The sequence below is a fragment of the Convolutriloba macropyga genome, chromosome 9 (genome assembly GCF_964194025.1).
Source record: "Convolutriloba macropyga chromosome 9, txConMacr16.3, whole genome shotgun sequence".
Classification (NCBI taxonomy): Eukaryota; Metazoa; Xenacoelomorpha; order Acoela; family Convolutidae; genus Convolutriloba; species Convolutriloba macropyga.
This window is the reverse complement of record NC_134476.1, coordinates 6,569,318-6,595,929: the sequence shown is the minus strand read 5'-3', so window position 1 is coordinate 6,595,929 and position 26,612 is coordinate 6,569,318. Positions and strand designations below refer to the sequence as shown.

General features: G+C 35.4%; 1 protein-coding gene across 1 annotated transcript in view; it reads right to left on the bottom strand.

The window, feature by feature from the left end:
- LOC142345953 (uncharacterized) overlaps positions 1-26,612 on the bottom strand; it is a 54,800-nt gene that overhangs the window by 12,530 nt on the left and 15,658 nt on the right. The window contains exon 2 of the mRNA XM_075398420.1: positions 18,639-18,723. Coding sequence (XP_075254535.1) covers positions 18,639-18,723 — 85 coding nt within the window. The remainder of the gene's footprint in view (positions 1-18,638; positions 18,724-26,612) is intronic.

Below are 26,612 nucleotides of genomic sequence, written 5' to 3'. Positions count from 1 at the left end.
CTCTGGTGCCGCTGGGTTGTTGATACCGCTCACATGTTTCCACTGTGAAACATCAGTTGTATCTAGTATCTCAGCCACTCGATTGGCCACAAACACTTGTTGTTTGCGATGGGAACTGTGTATCCAATGCAATACTGTAGTTGAGTCTGACCAAAAGCTGCAACTATTTATCTTCATTTCATGTTCCTTGACTATTTGTTCTTTCAACCTGACTGCCATGACTGCCGCTTGCAATTCCAATCGCGGTATTGAAAGATGCCTCATTGGTGCTACTCTGCATTTTCCAATGACAAATGCTAAGTCAGCTGAGTATTCTTTTGGTTGTGAGCGTAGATAAGCCACTGCACACATCGTGTCTTCAGATGCGTCAGCAAACACATGAAGTTCGGCTTTATCCCTCTCTCTGTTGAAGTACCTTCTATCGATGCTTGTCTCAGCCACTATTGGAAGTTGTTCTCTCCATCTCAAGAATTGTTCTTCTTCACTGGGCTCCACTTCGTTGTCCCAATGTTGTTCGTTCTTAGTCCAGATGCCTTTCAGAAGTCGTCTCATGTGAACACTGAACGGAGCAACCAATCCGATCGGGTCGAATACTGAAGATACCAGTGACAGAATCTTCCTCTGGGTTATAGGGGTTTCCACTTCCTTGTTGGTACCTCTACACACTTGAAGGCTATCATCAGTAACGGTCCATTGTAGTCCTAGCACTGAGGATCCCTCCGTACTGGGTTCCACTTCGACTTGTTTCGTGTTGCTGATTGACTTCAAGTCTTCTGGGATTGCTTTGGTAACTGCGTCGTTGTTGCTTATCCACTTCTTCAATTCAAATCCATGTTGTGAGAGAAGAGGTTGTAGTTGATTGAAAACTTCAATTGCTTCTTCCGGGGTTTCTACTGATTTGATGAAATCGTCCATGTAGAAGTTGTTTTGTATTGCTTTTGCTGCAATCGGATACTCTTTTTCGTTGTCCAGTCCCACTCGCTTGAGAGCATAGTTTGCACAAGTTGGAGAACTTTTAGCTCCAAATACGTGACGCTGATATTCGTACATCTGGACAGGTTCGTTAGTTCTTGGACGTCATAAGAACCTCAAGCAAATTCTATCTTGTTCGGGAACTTTCACTTGTAGAAACATCGTTTCGATGTCAGCTGTCAGAGCTATCGGTCCTTCACGGAATCTGAATATTGTTCCAATCAAGCCATATAGCAGATCAGGTCCTGCTAGTAGCTTATCATTTAGGCATATGACTTTGTACTTTGATGCGGCATTGCAAAAACGTCTTACTTTGCCGGGCTTGTTCGGGTTTAGCACTGGATGGTGTGGCAAATACCATTCTTTCCCGAAGGTGCCTTTCACCTCGGACTCGTCCAATATCTTTACGAATCTTTTTTCTACATCTGTATCTATTGACTGTTGATACAAATTCTTCAGGTTTGGGTCCCTTTGGAATCTTCGCTCCAGTGAGTAGAGCTGACCCAAGGCTGAGCTGTAGTTGTTCGGTAGGTTTGGCTCTGGTTCACTCCACAGCATTCCCACTTCGTACCGCTCGCCTGTGAACTTTGTCGTACTCTCTAGCATCTTCTGTGCCTGCAGTTCCTTCTTTGACTGACTGACGACGTTGATTTTGGAAGCATAGGTTTCTATGTCCCACCAGGTTTGGATATTCTCAGCCACTTTCACATCTTCAGTGAAGGCGAAATGACAAACATTTTGTCTTCTTTTGCCCGTCATGGGTCCACTGACTACCCATCCTAGCTCTTTTAGAACGGCGAAAGGTTCACTTCGTGTGCCTATCTTATAGTCCAATGGGCGTTGTAGCTCATAAGCATCTTGACCAAGGATGATGCCAACTTCCATCAAGTTGAACCTTTTGTTGGGTAGAACACTCAAGTGATTGAAGCTTTGCTTCAATTTGTTGTAGTTGTAGTTCGTGTTTCCCAAGGAGATTGACGGGTGTGCAAACGCTTCGATTGAATGCACCTTTGAATGTAGTCCCTTTATTTTTAGAGGAACCTTTTCTGTCTTCAGATCCTTCGTTCCGTGTATGCCAGCTATGTTGAGCGTCACCTCGGTGCCTTGGGCTCGTAACTTCTCTTGCACACTTTGATCGATGAATGAAACCGTTGATCCACTATCGAGGAAAGCATATGTGTTCAGCCTGTTGCCACCGCTCTGTATTGAGACAGGAACTATCTGAAGAAAGCTAGTAACTTCGTTACTCTGGTTGATTGTTGCTGCGCTTACGTTGACTGCATGATTGCCCTCGTCCATTTGGTTTTCCGAGTGTAGCAATCGGTTGTGCTTCTTGATGCATCCATTGATGCCGCACGCATTGACTTTACAATCTTTGATTGCATGTCCTTTGCCTAGACATCTGTAACATAAGCGTTGCTTCCTCACTGCTGCGTACCGATCATTCACACTCATGTTCCTGAATAGTGGACAGTTCCATATTTTATTAGTGCCATCAGCTAGCGGACAGTGATCACTTTGCGTTTGCTTCGTTTCTTTCACGTTCGAACTTGCACTGAAGTTCGATGTTTTCGAGAACCGTTTGTCTCTGTTTGCGCTTCTTCGGTCTTCTTCTCTTCGCTCTCCCTTGAAAGCTGAAAACCCTTCGTGCACGAATGCTATTCTTGATAGCCATTTTTCAAACATAATCAGTTCAGGCCAATCTTCATCTTTATCATCAACATAGAACCAGCACTTCTCTTTGAGAACTTGGGGTAGCTTATCTACTGCCATATACAGTGTCGAGCTTGATTGCAGATCACCAATCTGCTTGTACTCTTTGAGGACATTTACAAAGTTCGATACAATAACTGAAAAACTGATCAGACCTGTTGAGTCGTGTGGTTTCAGCTGACTTGCTTTGCGAAGACTCTCCCATTGTGCATCAATGATCACATGAGGCCTTCCAAATTTCCTCTCCAGAATACTCCATGCAGCACCATAGAACTGTCCAGAATAGCACATTCCAGAGATTGCTGACCTTGCCTTGCCTGTCAGTAGAGTCTTCAGGTGGCTCATCTTCTCTGAGTCTGGTATTGGTCGTTGATCCACTGTAGCGATGAACATACTAGACCACTCCGGCCATTCGAGAGGATTTCCATCGAAGTTGTTCAACTTCAGCTCTGGTAGGTTACTGCTACCTGCATACCCACTGTTGTATCGTAATAGACCAGCTCTGGGGGAAACGTCTCGGTCTTCAACACCTGAGGATCGGTCTCGTGAACTGCGATATCGTGAGTAGTGACTTTGCCTGTTCACTTCAGGGGTTACTTCGAAGCGAGCTGTTGATCGATCTGGTGTTAGAAGGTTGTCGATTCTGCTGGCCCAGTCAGAGACATCTCTCTTCTTGGGGGTCCAGTTGAAAGGTGATTTGTCTCGAGCACCAGTTGATTGGGAACGAGCATCATCGTTCTCTAATGCTGTTCTCTTCACTTTGCGCTCTAGCTCACGCTCTTCCTCCAGCAGTTGATGCTTGGTTTCCAGTTCCTTCATTTGCATTTCTAGCTCTAGTTTCCTCCGCTCGAACCGTGCCTGTTCCAGTTGCATCTTGGTTTCGAATTCGATATCGAATTTCTTAATCCTTTCCTCGCGCCTTTGCTTTGCTGAAAATGTTTCCGAAAAATTCTCCGTCTCTTGGCCACTTGCTGTTGCTCCATTTTGCACTGTTTGAGCAACTCGGTTGTCCGTTGGGTAGTTGTTGTTGCTCTCGCTGTCGTTCACTGCTTGGGTCTCGTTGCTTTGCTCTGCATTCATTGCTGGTTGCGTGCCTTTGCTAATATATACGAGCCAAGGATAATCCAAACTTGCTTTGCACTTCCTTGCTTCTTTCAGATGCTCTTCAACGAAACTTGTTGGGTAGGGTGCAAGCTTGTTTCGACGCTGCAGTTGATTGGGTATTTCTTCTTCTAGTAGGTGAACAGTCTGTTGGTAGAGGACCTTTAGTTTGTTGGGTCGATCTGAATCTTCAATTATTTTGTAGCCAATCCCTGTTTTGTTGTTGACTTCTTCCAATAAATCTTGGAACTTCTTGTCGTACCTGTGAGCTGTTGATTGAAGCTCCTCTCTGCTGGTTGTGCTCGAATTGCCTGGTTGCTGTTTGCTTTGCTTGTTCCGTTTAAACGAGGTCAATTCTTCAACGTGTTTTGTGAATTGCACACTTCTGTTCGCCTCACTGGCCTGTTGCTGTTGATTTGTCTGATTCTCTTTTAGGGTTGCCTTCGGCAATCTCTTCATCGGGTTAGACAGCAGTTTGCCTTCCACTATCTGGGTCGGCGGACCAAATGTAACGGCTGCTCTCCTATCAAAGTCAAGGAAAACTTTACACCGCCCAGATCGTTTCAGCGGTTTCAAATCTGTCCGGATATTGTATTTTTGCAGTTAACTTTTGTGAACTGTATTATCCGCTATACTGTAGAATACCGTTGCCTTACTTGTTGTTCAATTAGTCCTGATAACTAACTGCTCAGCTTTGCTGTATAACAAACTTGTATCTCTCAGAATAACAAAATAATTCAAATTGAAACAATCAAAATTTTGTTGAGTTTTCGTTAATAACTCAAGTTATAATTCGAAATTGCAAAATCCCCTATGTCCAGCTCTAGGTAACTGTCCTAGCTACTGGTTAGAGCAAATAATTTCTATCACCGATGTGTTAATATTTTCGGAGACTTTTTCCCGATAATCAAAATTAACAAATGTAACCAAATTCGCACTTTGTGCTTTTCAGTACACTCAATTGCTCAATAACGCAATCAGTGACTACGCTAGGCTTCGTTAAAGCCAGTAAGAGAAACTGACTTTATGTTTTGCACAAAGTTTCTCTTACTTAGGAACTTCGTTCCTCAGAAAGAAACTTTTGAGAATATCAAAGTTAATTCTCTTTTCACAAGTCAATGTAAAGTTAAAACTGCACAGTCACTAATATGATCTACAAAAACAAGACACAGTAACCATTAATTTACCGCTCAAGAAAGTGTGCTTCAATACGCACTGTATGTCAGTTTAATATAACCAAAATCAACAAGTTTCAACTGATTTTTGGTAGTTTTTCGAGCTCCTTTTATGCTGCTAGTCACGTGGATTTACATGTCAAATTGAACTGTTGATTGGTTGTAGATAATAATGTCGACAGAATGTGAACATTTTCCCATAACGTCACTTTTTCAGTGTAAATTTGATGTCATGGGAAATTTGTTAACCATGTAGAAGTTTTGTCGAATATTCTGTATCAATAACAGTTTGATTCGCAATCCAATCGCAAAGAATCTGATGCAATACTGTTAAGTCGTAGTATTGTTTTGCTGGTGGTTGAGGTAGTTCGAGTTTGAGTTTTACTTCAAGAGCGCTATTCAATTTGATTTTTGAGTTGTTTAAGCTCAGCCGCAATAAAAACCGAATTTCTCTCAATATGACCCACTTTTCAACAAACGTTTAAATTTTACTTTTCTCGAACTGAAAAACGGAAATTGAACCACATTTCATCTCCGAAACCTAGATCAGCCTGAATATTATCCCATTTTCACAAAACCTATGTTTGGATTGGAGTTAAGTTCTCCTAATTTTAAAGAAAATTTCCCCCAAAACTCAATCAGATTAAAATATGTCCAATTTTCACTGAACTTTTGTTGGAAATTTGGCTCCATTTTAGTATTTTTTTTAAAAGTTTATCGAAACCTATTCCCCAAATTATGTTCAGCGTAATATACATCTATTTTTCACCAAATTTCTGCTCAAACTTTTTTATTCGCACTCTATTTAGCTACATATTAAGCCACGTTTAGCTAGTTTATGAGAAAATATGCCATTCGGACGATAGTAATTTGCAATTTTGGCCAATTAAAAAACAAAATATTGTAAAACCTTACAATTTTAACTAGAATTTTTCAAATTTTAACCAATTTTGCTACGCGAACTACACAAATTTACATGAAAAATATCCCAGTATTTGTGCCAAAAGGGGAAAGATAGCAGATGGTTTGCAACAATAGCTAGGATTGGGCTCAGTAAAAAACTCTAGTTTGTAACTCTAAAACTAAGTGGTTAAAACTAAAAAAAAATTCTACCCTAAAAAAAATTACTAATACAAAAAATAACTGCTATTGTAGTTTCACATGTATTAGTGAAATGTTGTAATTTTGTTTTCTTTTTTAGTTTCGATTTTTCGATAACTTTAATTTTTCGATAATTTACAAAGAAACACCATCACAAAAATTAGAGAAAACATTTTTATATGACGCATACACAAAAAGACGTTAATCATTGAAATCTTTGCATACCAGAAAGCCAAACTTAACCAGATATCCCTAATTTTACCCTAATTCACATCCCAAATATGGATAAAATTTTACTCTATATTTCACCCAAATTTCATCAATTTCATAGTTAAATTTTAGCATTCTCACATTAAATATTCAAAATTCAAAAGGAATCATTAACCCAAAAAGTATGTAGCTTTAATTTCATCCAATTTTTAAAACCAAATTTATGGTCGAATATTTGCATTTTCACATGATCTGACACAATAATAGCCCAAAATTCAGCCCACAAAACCGAATTTCTCTCAATATGACCCACTTTTCAACTAAAGGTTAAATTTTACTTTTTTTTGAACTGAAAAACGGAAACTGAACCACATTTCATCTCCGAAAACCAGACCAGCCTGAATATTATCCTCTTTCAACAAAACTTAAATTTCAACAGGGGTTTAGTGCACCTAAAATTAACGAAAATTCTCCCCCAAAACTCAATCAGAGTTCAATCAGTGTCCAATTTTCATTGATTTTTTGTTTGAAAATTGGCTGCATTCTACTATTTTTTTCAAAGTTTATCCAAATCTATTCCCCCAAATTATGTTCAGCGTAATATACATCTATTTTTCACCAAATTTCTGCTCAAACTTTTTTATTCGCACTCTATTTAGCTACGTATTAAGCCACGTTTAGCTAGTTTACGAGAAAATATGCTAATTGGACGGTAGTAACTTGCAATTTTGGCCAATGAAAAAAAATGTTGTAAAACCTTACAATTTTAACTAGAATTTTTTTAATTTTACCCACTTGTGCTACATAAACTACACAAATTAACAATAAAATTATCACAGTATTTGGGGCAAAAGCGGAAAGATAGAAAATAGTTTGCCAAAAAAGCTAAAGTTAGGCTCAGTAAAAAAACTGTAGTTTGTAACTCCAAGATTTTGTAAATCAAATGATTGAAATAAAAAAAAATTCCAACCTAATAAAATTTACGAAAACAAAAATTAAATGAAATACACTGCTTTTGAAGTTTCACATGTATTAAAGCAATGTACAAAAAAAAATTTACTTTTCAGTTTCAATTTTTCAGCAATTTATCAAGAAAAACCATTACAATAAATAGAGAAACCACTTTTAGATGACGTAAATGAAAATTACATGACCATTTAAGCAATAGAATGTTGGAAGACAACAACACTGGTAAAATTTTTTATTCATTTATTTAACTCAAATAGCACACAAATAGCAGTTTTCTAAGAGTTACCAATAAATAATAGACTATGTATATAAATAACATTCAAACTTTTAAACCCTAGCTTGAGCAATCAGCCACAAAACTCAACAGAAATACTCCGGGTAAAACTAAAACTTACCCTTGGATCAGCCAGAAATTTTAACAGAACTACTCAGGTTTATATTAGAAAAGAGCAAGTAACACAAATTAAGTTCAGAAGAACCCAAAAATACCAGCACTATTGAATGGAAATTGAGCATTCAAAAGCTATAGACCCCTGGTTAGTGAACTATCGAAATCAAATTGATATTGTAAGAAAAGCACAAAGGGTTTTCAAACAACTTCTAATTTTTAATTTTTAAAAACAAAATTTACGTAACTTCATTACAACTGTAAAGTATTTAATCTTAGAGAAGCTTACTTGAGAGCCAATTAAAAAACTAGCACTATCATGGCAAATGTGGTTGCGTACCCTGACGTTACCCTGGAAAAAATCACACGACTAGATTTATTTGAAGATGCTCATGAGTTTTTCAGGTTAATACAGAGAAAAACAAACAATTCACTCTGGGAACACGGTTCTCTGGATAACCAAACGCCCCGGTGCTGTATTAAGAGCTTCTTTTGGTTCGTACTTACGATGACCTGCAGCACAGTTGTTTGAATTGCTAGCAGCCATACTAAAATGGAAAGGTGTTCAAGATCAGGTGAGAAACAGATTGATTGACGATAAGGAAAATTATATAAATTGTATCGAATTGGAAAACATAAAAAAGGCAACCGGATTAAATTTTTAAAAGCTTTGTACACAGATTAAAACAATCAAAAGAAAAAGAGATTGATTGCCATATCCTGAATTTAGTTCTAACTATAGAACAATGAGTTTTATGGAATCATTTTTGAGATGTCTTACCCCACCATCACTTTAACCAGAAGTCCATCAGTTGAGAAAAAAAACTGGAACAACGCGGCAACATTTGCAGGACCATGTAGCTAATAAAGACCTTAGCTACTCATTCAAGAGTGATTTCACGGGTACTTTTTCCAAGAGCTCAGGCAACAAATAAATATTGACGAAATAAAAAACCCTCACAAAGAATTCAATAGTCCTTTTAATGGCCAACAAAAAAACGTCAATTACACAAACAACAATTAAAAAGATATTAACAGGTTTAAACAAAATCAAACTATGTTTTGTAAATTCTTCAAAGGTTTTGGTGATATATTAACTTTTTGCATTAAATACAAAGATTTCAAAAACCGTAAATGTTTACATCCTCAATGTTGACAGAAAGTTAATGATAACTACAAGCAAAACTGCAGTCAATCACATGGTCGAGTTCGGCACTAACATCTACAGAAAACAAAGCAAAATTACCAGCAAGTTAGCAGTAAATATTATAATCAAAACCAAACAGAAGCGCTGAAAATAGTTTCATGTTTCGTAGTGTGCATCAGTCTCCACGTCCATCACGCCAGTTTAATCAATCTATCATTTTCAGATTAAACCACAGGATCGATGAAAAATGACAGATTTAAAAAATATATATCAAAACCGTAGATCCTAGAGTCAAGATATGAATGCTCAGAGTAACCAACAGTGCGATTGTAGATCACGGGAAATGGATCGCAATTGTGATAGTCGCGAAAAAAACCCGAACCACTCAAGCGAAAGAAATAATTCCACAGACAGCAGTCGTGGACAAAGATTTTTCGTTTCATGTGTCTTCACCAACGAAAAATCTTAGCATATTTCCAGACTTTCGAATTTACTTTCTCGATTCCATAAAAAAGTTACCCAGATATCAATTTGTTCCAAATGAGTGTAAAAGCCACTACCATTGGCATCAAAGTCATATCGAGAGTCATTTTGATTAGAACTCTATTTCTTGGAAAGAAATAGAGTTCTAATCATTTCTCTATTTCTCTACAAAATTTCTTGGAAAGAACATCGTTTGTTATAAGAAATAAGCTTCAGAACGGAGGTGTCTACACTTACAAGGTCCAGCGCTTTAGAAAGAAACGCAAGCAAACCCAAGATTCAAACCTACACACACTCGAAAGCTCACACTCACTCTCAATCATAAACACACTACTTATATTCTCTCATTCACAGATAAACATACACACACTCACTCAGTCAAACGCCTACTCAGTCATGCACTCAGTCACTCAAATGGTTCACAAAAACCAATCACACAAACTCACTCCCACACATTAAGACACACACAAAACTCATTCACACACAAACACACACACAACTACAAACAAGCAAACACAACGAAACAAACCCATGCACAAACACGCGAACACACACACACGTACGCACGCAAACTAACATACACGCAAGAACAAAAACACACCCACACAGTTTCTCACTCATACACTAGCACATACCCACTCACTCACACACTCTCGCACACCTCAAAATGTAATTGCACGCATTCTCCCATACACAAAGAGGCAACCGAACAAACAGACATCCACACTCACTCAAAAAGACGAACACGCGCAACCATACAAACAATGAATATCTCTCTCACGCACACATTCACTCAATCACACAATATTACTCACATACACACTCTCCTTTTCAATTACACACATACACAAACACGCAAAAGCACACACCCACGCACACGCACACACACACAAACGAACAGACAAACAACCACAAAAACAAACACATGCAAACGCTGCCATACCGAAACAAAAGCGGACACACTCATACATACATACACTCACACACAAACTCAAACACACACAAGCATACAAACCGACTCACTCAAACACAACACTCACACACACACACAGACTCACACACACACATACACACACACACACAAACACACACCTATATAACTCGTTCAAACACAGAAACATCTTGAACACACAACAACACTCATTCACAAGCACAAACGCACTGGCTCTACTACACACCATTGCTCGCGCACAAACACAAAAACACACGCACACATACACACACTCGCTCAAACACAATTGTACACAGACACACGCACAAAATTCAACTCACTCACTCACACACGTACCATTAGTAAATGAACAGCGCAATAATAGAGAGGAGTTATCACGCAAAGAAGATAAAGGGTATGGATCCCACGCAAAATAATAGGTTGTAGAATTGAATGGGCACAATGGGGTAAACAGTTCTACCTGCTACAGTTTTATTTCTATGAAATCGGTTATTTCTTATGAAATCGGCTATGAAATCGGTTGATAATTTGAAGATTTGAGAAGGCGTATCATGGCAGAATTTTGCATGGTGATTATGAATCAGGCGATAGTTGAATACGGACTTGAAAATCTGCAAACGTGTAACGGAGCGAAAATTTGATTCACGTTATTGGGGTGTAGTATACCATAGGGATTTTACAAACTCTGCAACCAGGTACTACAAAACAGATTTGTATTGGTGTAGTAAGGTTTTCATGCGTGAAGATTATAGGTTTTAGTTTTGGAATAACAGGGTATAGATTTGATTATCTGCAAGCAAGTAAAGGGGGATGATTTGAATTGGTTTGTAGTCATGGTGTTGCATGGGGTAAAATTATGCATGCGGTCCATAGGGTTTAGTTTTGGTACGCTGATAATGGGGCAAAGATTTGATGATTTGCATTCAAATTATATGATAGAGTTTTGAACTGGGATAATAGGTTACAGCAAAGTATGGGAATTATTTGTTTTTTTTGACAAGGAGGTCAAATGGCATAAAATTGAATATCTGCAGAATTTTTATAAAATTGATAAATTTTAATAGTTTTGCATGGGGATAATAGGGCATAGCATTTAATGAAGACTATATGGCAGATTTTTGGCATGGGAAAATTGCGACAACGGTTTTAAGATCTTCATGAAAGTAGAAGGAATACGTCATCAAACGGGATAGTTGAGTACCATATTGCATGGCGTTATTAGGGTATAGATATGAGTATCTGCGAACGGGTAATAGTGATAAGATTGTTTTGGGGATTAAAAGGTGTTGAATAGCATGGGATTATAGTTTTATTGGCATGGCAATGTATAGACTGGGTAAATTTCAAAGTATAGACTGGGTAGGGGCAGTATAGTAGTTAGAAAACTGTTTTTTTCGGTCCCAGTTTTTGGCTGTAATTAACTAACCTCGAAGGGAAAATGTTGTATAATATGGAAAAAGGAACAGCTTTCACCCGGTCCTAATTTGGCTACTCTTATCCAATCTGATTGCCGGCACCGATGGAAATTTCTTTCCAGTTTTTGTCTGGTGACACATTTTACTGCCTGGGTATTATAAAGATTCAGCTGGTCTGAATCAATGCTCAATGTTTTTATTTGGTAATATTGAAAAGGAAATACAGTTTTCATTCTATCCTTGTTGACATCCAAATCGCATGGTGCGGGATACCCTGGTCTGGGAATTCCAACCAGTGTTTGGGCATAAAACGAACAATGTTTTCTCAAAAAAATTCTTTTTTTTTAAGATCAGCATGAAACAGCAAATAATTGTACAATTTCTTTTTTTTTTCAAAAGTAATTGTTCAATTGTTCAAGAGAAACTCAGTCATTTTCGAATCTGAAGATTGTTTATCGTTCAAAGACCTCTGATATCAATGCAAGTGAAATAGTTTGTCGTGGCACTATCTTCATTAAAAAAACTCTTCAAAATTTTTAGTGTTCGCTTAGAATGGAAACTAATGTATGTAAACAGTCAGAATCGACACGCCGCTCAATTATAGAAGGAAAAATGGCGTCAAGACTCGAGAATTTTTCCATTGACGTATCATTGACAAAAACATTTTCGTTTTCAAATTGCCCACTGAAACAAAAAACGAGTTTCTCTAGCATCTCAATTTCATCAACACAATTTGTATTTCTAGAGTCTGATAAATTACAAAAACAACAACCGAGAGTCTGGAGAAAGAGTTATTTCAATAGTTAAGCCTAAAAAAATCAAACTTTTATTTTGGTTAAAATAGGGTACAAGATTTTAGGTCATCAGTACACCATTTTACATTTCTCATTGAACAACATCACAAAAAACGTTTTTTTCACTAACGAAATAAAACGAAAAATTGGTTCTAAGATTGATCAATCTTGTTCTCACAGAGTTTCATTGTGTCTTTGGGGGTCAATTGTACGTCACTTTGTATCCTGAAAATTGTATGCAAAAATCAATTAGAAAATGTTTTTATAGTGATTTTATGCCCTTTGATAAATTACTCTTCGAGTAAACGTCATTAAATATTTTGAGTGAAAATAATTTGGATACGAAAACAAACACACAGCTTATTCGGTCCAAGAGAGTACCAATGAGCAGCCAAAGTTAAATTGAACTTCAATTTAGATCTAGTGTTCTTGTTCCGCCAACAATACCGAAAAACTGAGCGGAACACAAAAAAAACTTTGTACTTAAAATTTTTTGGTACAGTCTTGTATATGTGAGTGTTTATTGGTCAATTTTCCTTTCTATTGTATCGCTTGACTTGAATATATGCAAATGTTTAATAAATTAAAGAATTGAACTTAGTAGGGAATAGTTTTGCATGGGGATAATAGTTTATAGCATTTCACAAGGACTATATGGCAGGGTTTTGGGATTTGACATTCTTCATACAGATACAAGAGCTATCATTTCAATCGGAGTCAAAGATCATAATTTTGAATTGTGATAATATGGTTGAGATTTGAGTGTGTGCAAGCGGGTAATAGCGTTAAGAATTTAATTTGGATAATGATAATAGGGTATTGGATGGCATTTGGCTACTTTTTGGTATGGCATTAATGTCAGAGAGATTTCACTAACTAAAGAGGGTAGTTGATGTACTATAGTAGTGAAAAAGCAGTTCATTTTATCCCAGTTTTAGTTCTATTCACATCACTTCAAAGGTATAATGGGATATGATATGGAAATAGGAACAGCTTTCACTTGATCCCAGTTTGACTACTTTTATTCAATCCCTTCCAGTCTTTATCTTTTGGGCTTAAAAGTTTCTGGGGTTAAAAGGTTTGGGCTTAAAAGCTTTTGGGTTTTTGGGCTTAAAAGTTTTTGGGCTCTCCAGTTTAGCTTTTGGGAACCGATGAAAACTACTGCATGAGATTTTAAAAAGACTTAGTTTTGTTTGACTCAATACTGAATGTTCTCTACTTCGAAAAAATGCAAAAGGACAAAATTTTTATTTTGTTCCTTTGCCTTGGTTCATGAAACAGTTTCAGGCCAACTCAAATGGTGCGGGAAAAAAATTGTTACACTATTCCGGGACTTCAATATAAGAGACTTCAAAAGTGAGGTTTTTAATGCAATTGCGTCGAAAATGTTTGAGTGCAATAATGCTCGCTTGAATTCATTTTGCAAAAATCTCACACAAAATTTGTTATCATCTCAATACTGAGGTTTTGTCTGATAGATTTGACAAATAGAAAAGCTAGAAAAGCTAAAAAAAAGCTAGCTATCTGTCTTTTTTAGGCAATGCTACGACCCAATTGTTGCACAAGGGTATGTAGTGGTTGCATAAAGTTTATCTTCAGAACGACAACTCAAACTCAAGCTTGCCTTATCTAGACAGTAACTGAGCTCTCGTTCCTCCTCAAACATAAGATGTTCAATTAGATCGTGTCATATTTCGACTAAAATCGTATTGTGAAGCAAGCATTTTGAGTATACAACGATCAATTGTTTCTTAAAAAAACTTCCTTTTTTGAAGGTGATGATGTAATAACCAATAACTGCACATTTTTTTTCAAAAGAAAGTATTCAATCATCTAAGAGACACTCAGTCACTATCGAGTCTACTGCTTGACAGTCTGCTGGTGAAGATTGTCTGTTGGTGGGCATCATTTGATATAACTTCACGTGAATCAGTTCATCAACGTACTATTAAAAAGCAGGTCAACCAAGTTCGACTTTTCATTAAAAGAACTCACCATATGATAAAGAGTTTGCACTCTGAAAAACACAGATAAAACTGAAGTTTTTGTGTACCAGCATCAAGATTCAACACGTGCGTTGGGCAATAGAGGAACCATCATTCTCAAGGCGAGTTCCGAATTATAGTTTAGCAATTCCATTGAAAAATAATTTACAAATAATTCTGTTTTCAAATCTTCCAAGCAAAAAAGCGCTTCATAGCTTCTATAGGTCCTCAAACAAGCGATGTAAGCGTATGTTGAACACTATATACCAAATTTTTGCTTGAAAACTAGCACCTCGTTTTCATTGTCACACCTTATATCTCTTCTAATCTCCGAAACTTTAAAGACCCCAAATGCGAGTCTGGAGAAACAGTTGTTTCAATAAATTAAGTAAAAAATAAATAAAAATTTACCATTTTTACCATTTTGTACCATAAGGTACAAAAGCGTTAACATAGGTCATTAGATCACCATTTTAAGTTCACTATTGAAATTTGAAAAAATTCTCTTCGTTAATATTAATATACAAGTGTCTCAAAAGCGAAAAGAAAGAGAAGTTTGGTTTCAAATTTTTGATATCTTGTTTTCAATGAAAACTATTGAGTCCACGAGGGTCAGTTTTGCATCATATTGTATCCTGAAATTTGCATAGAAACATTTTATAATTAGAAAAATTTCAGATGTCAAAACCAATTCGAAATTATCTTTATATTCATGAATTCTGGAAAACATATTATGCACATTTATCCACATACCATGCAATTTTATAAACGACTCTTCAATAAATCTTTGTATCAATATCACGAGTCAAAATAGTTTCGATAGTGAAAAAAGCAAGCCGCATTTTCAACTAAAAGATTACCTATGAGCATCCAGAGTTTAATTGTTCATTAAATTAGGTCTCTTTGCTTCCTTATTCCGCCAAAACTACAACTTTAGGCAAAAGTAGTTTTAGCAGTGAAACTTTAGAGAACATTCCAGGAACTCACAAATATTTTATAAATGTGAGTCTTTTTAGTCAATTTTACATCCTTTTGGGTTGCTTAAATGAACTAAATTTTGTCCGTTAAGTGTTATATTTCTTACAGAAAATTAATTTGAGGATAAATGTAGTTTCAATGGGAAAAATTAAAAAGGTTGATGCTCAAGAATCCGCAAACTGAACAGTGCAGTGCGCGTGAGTAAGCATAGGTCAGCAGTTCATCATTATATACACTTTGATGTATAAATGTCCTTCAGAGAGATCTTAAAGAAGTTATTTGAAAACCAACAAAAAATACCTTTTCATCTTTCTCAGGCCCAAAGAGTATGCGCCCTCAATGTAAATTGCACATCACTTTTACTCTTCCCATTTGTAAGTTATAAAAAAGCATTTTAAAGAAAAAAATATTTCAGTGGTGGAAAACGAATACAAAATTTTTTAAAGGGAACGTTCCTTCTGGAGCAAAATAGTGCATGTGATACCTTAATGCTCAGCTTACCGTGTTATATCTCGTAATGCAAAAAAATTCGCGAACTCTTGCTTCTATACAAAAAAAAGTCGTTACTCCAGTGAGAGTTCTCGCATGCCATCAGTTTTGGATAAAAAGAACCTATGAACCCTCATAGGTCCACTATACAACATTTTATCTCAAACTAAAAATCGTTTTATCACTGAAAACTTACCCAAACTATTTAAAAAATAACAGAGTTTGTTCTCAAATGCTTATTAACATATCTTTTTCAGTACAAATTGAGCAAAAAAATATCACAAAGTTTTCTCAATAATGACCTCTACCATAAAAAAATTCAAGCAGCCCATAACTTTTAACAATATATGAAATTTACTCAGAGAAAAGCATTTTCAAAAAGTCTCCAAGAAAATATCGCAGGTTAAACTTATTGCTCTTCAAAAAGCTGCAACAAAACTGTCTATAAAACAATTTTTCTTTTCTATTTACTCCTTATGACTTAAAATAGTCTTTTCCTGTTTATTACCTCCCTAATAAAAAAGACTTCGAGGAAAAGTAAACCTTCTGTTATTTTTTTAGTAAGGACATTTAAAAAACGTGGAAACTCATTGTTTCTGGATATAAAATAGAGGTTCCAACTCTTCATGAATATCTTAAGTTTGCAACGGAACTTCTACTGATAAAATTGACAAAAGATTTTGAAAAGATTAGATTTTTTTCCTTTCTCATTTGGTTTGCAAGCCCATGATGGTCAGTTTTTTAAAAACAAAATTATATCCCTAATTGTACAAGAAATAAAGACCTGATACCCGGGTCGAAATTTCAACGCAAAAAATTGCCAAAAAATGTAAGAATTGCAATTTTTAGCGTTGAATGCGGTGAAAAAAAGTTCACCGCTAAGAATCGCAAATATTACAAAAATTCACCGCTATTTTTACCAGAAATCGTCGCCGCAGAAAACATTGCAAAATAAGAAATAACAATCTAAGAATGAATCCGCAAAGAATCTATACGCGGTGAACGCGGTGAAATCGGTGAAAAAAATCAACGCTAACAAACGGAAATCTTAGAAAAATTAACCACTATGTTAGTACATCTACCAAACTATGTAGAAATTGAGGTTAAGGTGTTCAAACTCATAACTTGTCATTTTTAAGAATTCGAATGACCAGACCAAATTAAGGGGTTAACGATATCTCATATTTTTCATTTATGATTTTTTACGTGCTCCTTTATTATTAAAATTAGTAAAACTTTAGAAGTTGATTACTAACAAAAAATTTTGAAAACATTCAAATAGTGTGCAAGAAAACAAACTTTGAATAATCCTTGATTTTTTTGTTGTCTGCCAATAAAAACCTCTGGGTTACTCATAGCATAGCAGAGTTCAATTAACGGACTGAACGTAAACATAAGAAAAATTTATTAACTTCTCTCAAAATTTTTACTTATGGAGCTTTATACGATTGAAAGTTAGTCAGTTTTCGCAAAAAGTCATCGAATTTGATGTACGTCTAATTTTTGATTACCCTTAATAAATTGCTGGAATAAAATGGTGTAATATGTTAATTATTTCACTCAATATACCTACACAAACCGATGTTTTGTCGAAAAAATAAGGTAAGAACTGCGGTGAATAGCGGTGAATAAAATTTCACCGCAAAGCTCCCGCATCTTTTAGCGATGAAGGTGGTGGAAGTGGTGAATTTCTGTAAGATTTGCGGTGAATTTAGCGATGAATTGTTGAACGGTTTTCGATTTTTAGCGGCAATTTTTTTTACCGCATTCGCCTGGTAGCGGTTAAAAAAAATCACCGCTACTAATTGAAAGCGGCGAAAAAAATTTACCGCTAAAAATTGCCAATCGTACAAAAAATCACTGCTAAATTCACCGCAAATCTCACAAAAACTCACTGCTTTCACTTCTTTCATCGCTAAAAGATGAGGACGCTTTGCGGTGAAATTTTTTTCATCGCTATTCACCGCAGTTCATACCTTTTTCTTTCGACGAAACCTCGACTCGAGTAGGTATATAAGTGAAATAATTAAAATTTTACACCATTTTATTCCAGCACTTTAATAGGGGTAATCAAAAATTAGACGTACATCACTTTCCATCTTTATTTAATCAATAGACAAATCCAAAATTGTCAAACTAAAAGTTAATTTTTAGATGTAACTCACACTAATTTTCCCAAAATATTTAGGCAGTTTTTTTTTGCGTTATATAAGAGACATCAGATAGCACCTGTTTAATTTTTAGATGACAAAATAATTACTTGGAATGTTACCAATTTCTTGTCCAAAGACAGTTGCAAAATATGTGCAAAAGGATTTTGCCCATTCTTGTTGTTTTTCATAAGAAAACATTTGCAAACATAGAGTCAAGGTGTAATTTTATGTACTCACCCACTAGGTATTTTTTTGTTTTCTTAGTACCCGTACCTAAGGTTCAGTGACAATCAGTAAAGATTCAGAACTTTTTCAGAGAAAATTTAAGTTTTAGTACTGACTCAGGAGGATTTCAGAACCAACTGTGAATTGATCTCTGAGTTTCTCTGAATGAGAGCAAAATTCAGAGAATATATTCTGTATTCCTCTGAATCAGAAGACAATTCAGAATGAATCACACTGAATTAGCCCGGTATCAGACAAATTCAGTGCAAAATGTTACCTGAATTAGACTCTGACAAAGTACTGAAATCGACTTGGAGTTAAGTACGGGTACACTTGCTCTTGTATAATATTGGAATTAAACTGGACAGAGAACAGACTAGAAACTTACTCCGTATCAATGCCTGATCCTGCATTTCCGGTGTAGTTGCATGAAGTCTCATTCCCAATATACAGAATTATGGACTCACTCGAGCCTGAAAAAGAATAATAATATTTAACATTCAATTTGCTGGTTTTTTTCAATTATCACCTAACCAAACTGGATCCTTTATCTATAGGCTATGAACCCTATGGGCACATTTATGCAACAGGTTAAATTGTTGTTGTCAGCCAAGACTCTTTCGAGACTCTTTCTGTATTAATGTTAAGCAAAGTTTTCCCCAAAAATTTGTTTATTTTCCAACTAACTATTATCTGCATCAATTCTTGCTCTAAAAAAATCAATAAAGAGCGCTATTGCATCAAATTGTAGTTGGAACAAATAACTATTGCGCTATTTTTTCGAAACTACACGCATTCAATACAACGCACAAATTCCTACATATACAGAACATTTGAAAGGCACAAATTTGTATTTTATAATTGAGAAAACAACCAGATAAATGTGCATGAATATCCTTCATTGCGTCGCAAAAAATTCGTTAATTAATGATGGAGGTAATCCTTTCTCATCGAGTTTTTTATTTGAAAAGTCTTTTAAATTAGTTATCTTGAAGTTAATTCAGATTTCAATTAATTTTTCCCGGGAACCAAATATTCGTAACCGCTTATCCGCAATTTGTCTTCTTTATATCAAATTGCCCTGACAGAGACTGGATGCTATTCTTGCAAGATCTTGAAAGCTTCTTGCAAAAGAATTTTAATTTTGCAAGATCTTGCAAGACGATGCCGATCTTGCATTATCTTACAAGACGAGGTTAATCTTGCAAGATTTTGCAAGAATCTTTCAAGATTAACATCCGAATTTCACACAGCGAAAAATAATAGGTTGAAGTGATATAAATTCTATTTTAATTGTTTTTAACTGCAATTTTTACATTTAGTGGTTATTAGGCTTGCCATTATTATAAATAGGATTCAAAAACCATGAAATTCAATTTAAAGTAGCAACTAGAAATAGAGGAAATACTTAAAAGATGCCGAAACAAAAATTTTACGTTTTTTGTTAAGATAACATAACGTTTTTTTCGGATTAAATGTGTAAACGGCACTGTTGATTTGTTAAATTTTGTCTGTCTTTTTGTGAAGGGTGCACCATCCGTTCAAAATCTTTTTGAAAACGTCTTTTATCTAAATTTGTACGAAGAAAACAAAAACTTCGACTTTCTGGTCTTATCTAGTGCAAGATAACCGTCCAATTTTGACTGGGTTTTGAAATAAAAATTTGTTTGCGCAAAGTACTCTAACACATTCATTTGAAATTAAAACTCGTTATTTTGCATTTGAATTAAGCATCATCTTTCAAGATCTTGCAAGATTCTTGCAAGAGTCTTGCAATATAACCGTCCATCTAGTAAGACTCTTTCAAGATAATCGTCCGGCAAGAAGCGCCGGAAACGTGCATTAGCTGCTGCACCTTTAGCTTCTTTGAATATTAGAAACTTTGTTTTATTATTGATATATTAGATTGAATTGAAGATTAGGTTCGCTAAAAAAAATCATGCCAATTGAGTCGATGAATTTCTCAAAAAGACTGCTTCGTAGGCAAACACCGCTCAGGTGCCGATGGCACAGGATTAAAATAAAATTTATTCTTATTATTGTATCGGCATTTAGCTCAATTAAGCACTGAAAAATAGTACACCAGTGCTCTGCGTGAGTCTTCTGAACAATTTCTTGAGAAATTAGTTTTTTAACATACTTTTCGCCAAATGAGTGAAGAAGAGTCAAAGGGACTATTGATAATTACAAAGTGGGTGGGCTCAGGGTCACCGAAACCCACCGATTGCTATTATATTTTCTCCCTAATGCTTGCGAGCACCATTCTTATTTCTCTTATTTGGTAGCAATTTCTCAGCGTTGAGCAAAAAAACACGAGGAAAATTCTAATTGATGTATTCTATCTAGTTTTTTACCACTGCGAAACCTTTCTTGATAACTATTCTGTATGTATTTACCCCGCCATGTTTGTGCAAATTGGTACTTATGGCTAGAAAGCCTTATTTGCCAATATTTAAAAACATGTTGCAAATGTGTTCATTTAACGTCCCTTTAGACAAATCATTCAATAGAACCAATCAATTGGTTTTCGTATGCTGAAGCATAAATTGTGAAAAAAGCTGACAAGGACCTCAACGCGGAAATATATGCAATAGAATAGGAAAAGAAGAAAACTTCTCTTGGGAGACAGCTTTGGTGATGAATTGCCTACGTCTGCTGTGAAAACACAACTGACGTAAATTCAAAACACAGCTGACGTTAAAAAAACCTAGTTGACGTAATCTAAAAACAGCTAACGTAATTCAAAACACGGCTGACCTAAAATCTTAATCGAACAATCGAAATAGTGCAAATTTAAAGGATTTCTCAGTAAAAAGAGAACTTTAGCTTTTTTTGCTGCTCCTTGTCCTAGAGGAAGCAATCAATCATTCTTAAAGAAATATCATCATGCTGTCTGAAGAAGCGTACATGTCCTTTACTAAAGCCAAAACATGGGAAACTTGAAAACATTTATTTGAAAAAAATGAAAGATAAAAACCAAATTTATTGACAATTATGTGACCAAGGTTTATAACAAGTTATCAAAACTAAAAACTGAAAATACATTTTCTAGGGATTTTGATTTTCACCCCTACCGCGGGTCGACAACAAAAAAATTGCTATTGTCCAAAATACAGTGAACAAAAATGCATACGGTAGTTCTACAAGAAGGTACAAAATTTTTTTTTAAGATGACCGAAAAACTGAAGACGGTTTTGAGTCCTTCAAAAACTTGTCAGCACATGCCTTGAAAAGTTCCACGCGGACTAATAGTTTGTTTGCGAAGTCACTCTGATGAGCAACCAAAGCAAATATTATTCCAAAATTTGGCTGATTTCAATGCAGTTATTCCTGGTCATCATGGAATGAGAAACGACAGTTTTCAGACCATAAAATTTAATCAATTGATCAAAATCATAAATACTAAGACTCGCTTCAGCATGGTAATGTGCATCTCAATTTTTGGAAAAACGTACCATTTTTCAGAATCAAATTATTACTCACTAATAAACGATAATAATAATTATCATCACTAATATAAAAGACATTGTGAATTCAATTTTTTCAAATGAACCAGAATCAGCACCATTTATCAACAGCAAAATGTCAGTTTGCAGCACAAGTACATGAAAACTATCTTTTGAACAATTGCATGGCAACCACGTTTACTTGAATAGATGGGACTAAAAACATCAGAACCAAACAACAAAAATATCCGCCAAAGAAACAACAGAAGCCTTTCTAATTAAGGCAGATATACCCGATACTGACAGATTGAATCTTTTGTTGTGTTTTTCTAGACTTAGATCTTCAGAAAAAAGCTAAAACCGTTTTTTTAAATATTATGGAAAACTAACGAGAAAAGGCACTCTTGTTGCTGGGAGTTCTGCTGCTGCTGGTCATCGTTTGCCCTTGTCAGCAACAGTAAAAACCCACTTAATTATAAAATATGCTGACAAATACCTCCAAAACAGGCTTCTCAATTTGTTGATAGAACATTTTATTTTACTTGCTTCACTTGCGTTACGCAACTATCTTTTGAATCTTTTAAGATGTGGCGATGTTTACCCCAACCCTCTAACAGAAAAAATTTTTTAACGAAATTAAAAGAGTACAAATTCTCTCTCAATCGTTGACATCAACAGTGGAAGCATAAATTGAAGGAAAGAACGATTGATAAAGAACTTGAAAAAAATTTAAACAACACAATTGTGGGCCTAACTCAAACATGGATTAAGAGTTTTAATGACCACAAACTCTGGAGTTCGACAGCAAAACAGTACTATAACAACTTCCGCTATTATAGAAAGCACAGCACAAACGCTGCAAAAAGGGGAGGGGCTATTGCTTTTTACACTAAATCATTTAAATCCACTGAAATTAACTAGGTTTTCCGAAACCGTTTAGTCAGGCATGCGGAGTCAGTTTGGGCTGACGTATAGTACAGAACAGAACTAAACTCTTCGCATAATTCTCAGCTTCAAACTGAAAAGGAGAAACTATTAGGAGTTTTGGATACCTTTTCGCTCTAAATTGACACCACAGAGAGCCAAAAAAGCGATTTTAATGGGTGATTATAATATAAATTATCTGAACAACAAAAAGCAAAAGAAATATAGATGCAGTATCCATCCCATATGATCTGGGTGGGTTAAACACTATAACAATACTAGAGAAAAACTTAATCGATAATTCCATAACGAAGGATAATTATTCAGTTCAAAGCGTTTAGACATGCAATTTGAAATTTGAAACTGACCCCCTTGATGTACATGTGATAACTCAAGAGCGCATCACAAAAAAAAACGAAAAAAAAACAATTAGAACATTTTTGATGACCAGAAAGGCTCAATAAAAGATTTTAAATCGGACTTATAAAGGAGTGATTGAAGTTTTGATAAAAAAAAGCAAATGCAGAAGAAAAATTTTTACAATTCAACTCAACCTTGCTTCTTTCATTTAGAAACATGCAATTCAGTGAAAAAGTTTGTAAAAACAACAAACACTAAAATTTTTTAAAATTAAAAACTTATCAGAGATCTTTTCATGAATAATAAATTGATGAAGATGGCGTGTCATTAAAGAAACTCGAAACGCAAGTGTCTCTAGAAGCAACATTTTCAGCTTAAAAACGCTTTTTTGGTAAAATTCTGTTTCAATACAAACAAATAGTGAACTTGTGAAAATATATTGTTTCTAATTTAGCTGTCTACTCCGGTAAAGTTTGGTAAAGTCTTATGAAAAATCAGATCAAAGAAAGAAGTTTTGCATCATCTTATTAATGTAATTTTTAATGCAATAATTCACCACTTCAACTATTTTTTTAATGATTTGTGGAGAAAGGAGAATTTCCCAGTGATCTCAAAAAACCCATTTTAACACCGCTTTTTAAAAAAGGCGATTGAACCCAGCCTGAGAACTGCAGGCGTATATAAGTAAATAGTTCACTTAGAGATCAAATAGTTGAGTTTTTTGAAAAACTATATTCTTTTCGAAACCCAAATTGATTTTTGATCAAAATTGTTCACATTGGATACCCTGGTTTTAGTACTGAATATTAAAGATATTCCAGCGGACACAATAAATACATGACGACAACACTACTAGATCTGTCTAAAGCGTTTGCCTCAATCAATCACAACATTTTGATATCGAAACTTGAGGAATCGGGATTCAGCACATGTGCTCAATTATTGATAATTAACCACTTGTCTAATTGTCTTCAGAAAATCAAAGCTAACTGCAGTGCGTTATATTGGATTCAGCATTATCAAGGTGTGCCCCAAGAAACCATACTCTTGCCAAAACTATTCAATCCCTACAACAACTACCTAAGATCAAAAACGACGAAATGATTGCCAACTAGTAAAACATGCAGATCACACGCTAATCGTTACGTCCACTCATGGTTTGCTAGATGTCAAGAACGAATTACAAGAAGCCTTGAATTTAGGTATTGTTTGTTACGCAATGCACAGGCTTACACTGAACGCATTAAAAACATTTATGGTTTTTGTATAAAATTTAAAAAAACTACTGATGTAGATCTTAAAATAGTAAACAAATTCATTGGCAAAGTTTTGTCAATCAAATACTTGAGGTTACACATAGATTCAGCGTGCGTTTATTAAGAGGAAATACATAATATACAACGAAAAATGGCTCTGTATTCCATATGAAAGATAACATCAGATACGCGAAAAACTGCCTTTGGATGCACTCGTCATCAGCCACTTTTACGGAGGTCTTAAATGGAATCAGGAAAAACCCAAGAATATCACTCGAAAAACAATACAACTGGGGGCGTAGAATATGGTTTTTGTAGAAAAAATATCATAGTTCTCTATGTTGCAAACTGAAAACAAAATTTTACCGAACAAGCATCTCTTAGTTCAAAAGCTACTCGTCAAAATTTGGAAAATAGTGTCAAAAATTCCAGCATTTCAAATGTTAGAATACCGTACACTGAAATAAACCAAATGCAAACGGTCAAAAGATTTTTTTATTCGATAAAAAAATCCAAGCAGGCTTATTTGAAAACTGTGTATTCAAGCGAGGAAAAATATTTTATAACAATTTTGTATTGAATCAGTATTATACTCGAAAACGATCACAAAAGCAATAAATCTAAGGACATTTTAAAACAATACCTCTTTCAAATGTTTTTTAGAAAACCCAATTGTAGCAAAGACTTTGAATTTGAAAAAAAATTTCTTATTTAAATTACTTTAACACTGCCTCTAGTATTTGACCCTACGTGATTAAATGGAAATTCAGTGTTCTCGTTTTTAATATGTATTACTATGAGAACATAAAAAGGGACAGATTTTTAAATTTGGTTAGAATGCACAAAAAAACAAACGAAAAACGCGTACTGATAGGGAGAAACAGTTTATGCACTCGAGAACTTACCAAAATTTGAAGAATAAGAAACAATTTCATTATAAAAATATATTGGCGCTTTCGTAATATTTTATGAAATGTTTTTGAGGCAAGTTTTTCATAATAATTAGAGCATGAGAGATTGTTGCAGTAAAAGGTGAATGATCATTGTCGTGCTTGAGTTTTTTAACCAGTTGTAATTGGCACTATGTTGTTGTCCGAAGTTGATAAAATGCTGAAATTAAAATTTTATGAAAAATCAAATAAACATGGAATTAATAACTAAACCAGTTACTGATTTAGGGTCACGCACAGCAACGTTAAACTCGCTAATTAGAGCAGTTTCCAATTACCAATACTAATATGCCAAATTTTCATTTAGTAGGATTCAAAGAGGAGTATTGGTATTTTACCGGTTTTTTCGACTGGAAGAGGTGTATTGTTATTCTACAAGTTTTTTGCAGCTATATATTGCAAGGTTTGTGTTTCTTCAAGATTTCTGAAATAGTCAGTTTCAATTGAAAGTTTTTTGGTTGGACGACCCTTCGAACCGTTTCCAGTATTCTAACAGCTATGTTCCTTTGGATCTTTTCTGTTTACCCCCAATCAGGACGTTATCCCCCCTTATTACTGAGCACGTGTCATTACACAGGAAATCATTGTGGAAAATGTTGGCACGTGCATCGGGGGTTGCAAATAATATGCAACCACTAAGCTGGGGAGGGGGGGCACAAACGGAAAAGTTTCGTTTTTTTTTTGGATTTATTCTGTTTCCCCCTAGTGAATTTTATATAACACGTTTCTATGTAAGAAATTAGCACGCGCGCTGGCGGGGGATGGGTTAAAATAAAAGCCCACTAAGCTGGGAGGAGGGCGAAACAGAATAGATCCGTTTTTTTAAGTTTAAGTACTTACCTGAAAATTGATTTTTGTTGACAAACCTTGACTTCTGTTTTATAACATTGACTTCTGTTTTCGAACAAGGAAATTTTGAAAGGTGGCTTAGTTTATTAATTAATAACTGATGCTAATATTCAAGCAAGCCCCTCAAACCTATCTAAACTAACGTTCCCTTCGACTACCCCTCGGCTCCTACCCCACCCCCTACCACCACCCCAACCTAGCCACTTAACCCCCCTCCCCAAATCTCCCCTCCCCCCACCTACCTTCCCGCATTTTTCAAAAAACTTTTTTTCTCACACTAATATTGCTTTTTTTACAGTTTTTTCATATTTCCGAAAAATGTAGTGTTAAAAAAGAATTTCTGTTGCACTACTCTTCAAGTCATTTCCGGTTTTCAGCTATTTTTTTTTAGCTGGAGCAAGTTTGTTCATGACTTGAACTTTGACTTCTCTCGGTGCGAACAGTTACTGTCGTCTTTGATTGCTGAATTTTTTTCAATCATATTTAACAGTAGCTTAGTTTGTAATGCATATTAATTAGAACTGGCGATAATATTCAAGCAAGGTGCAGAGGTCAATTTGGGATTTATGGATCCTAT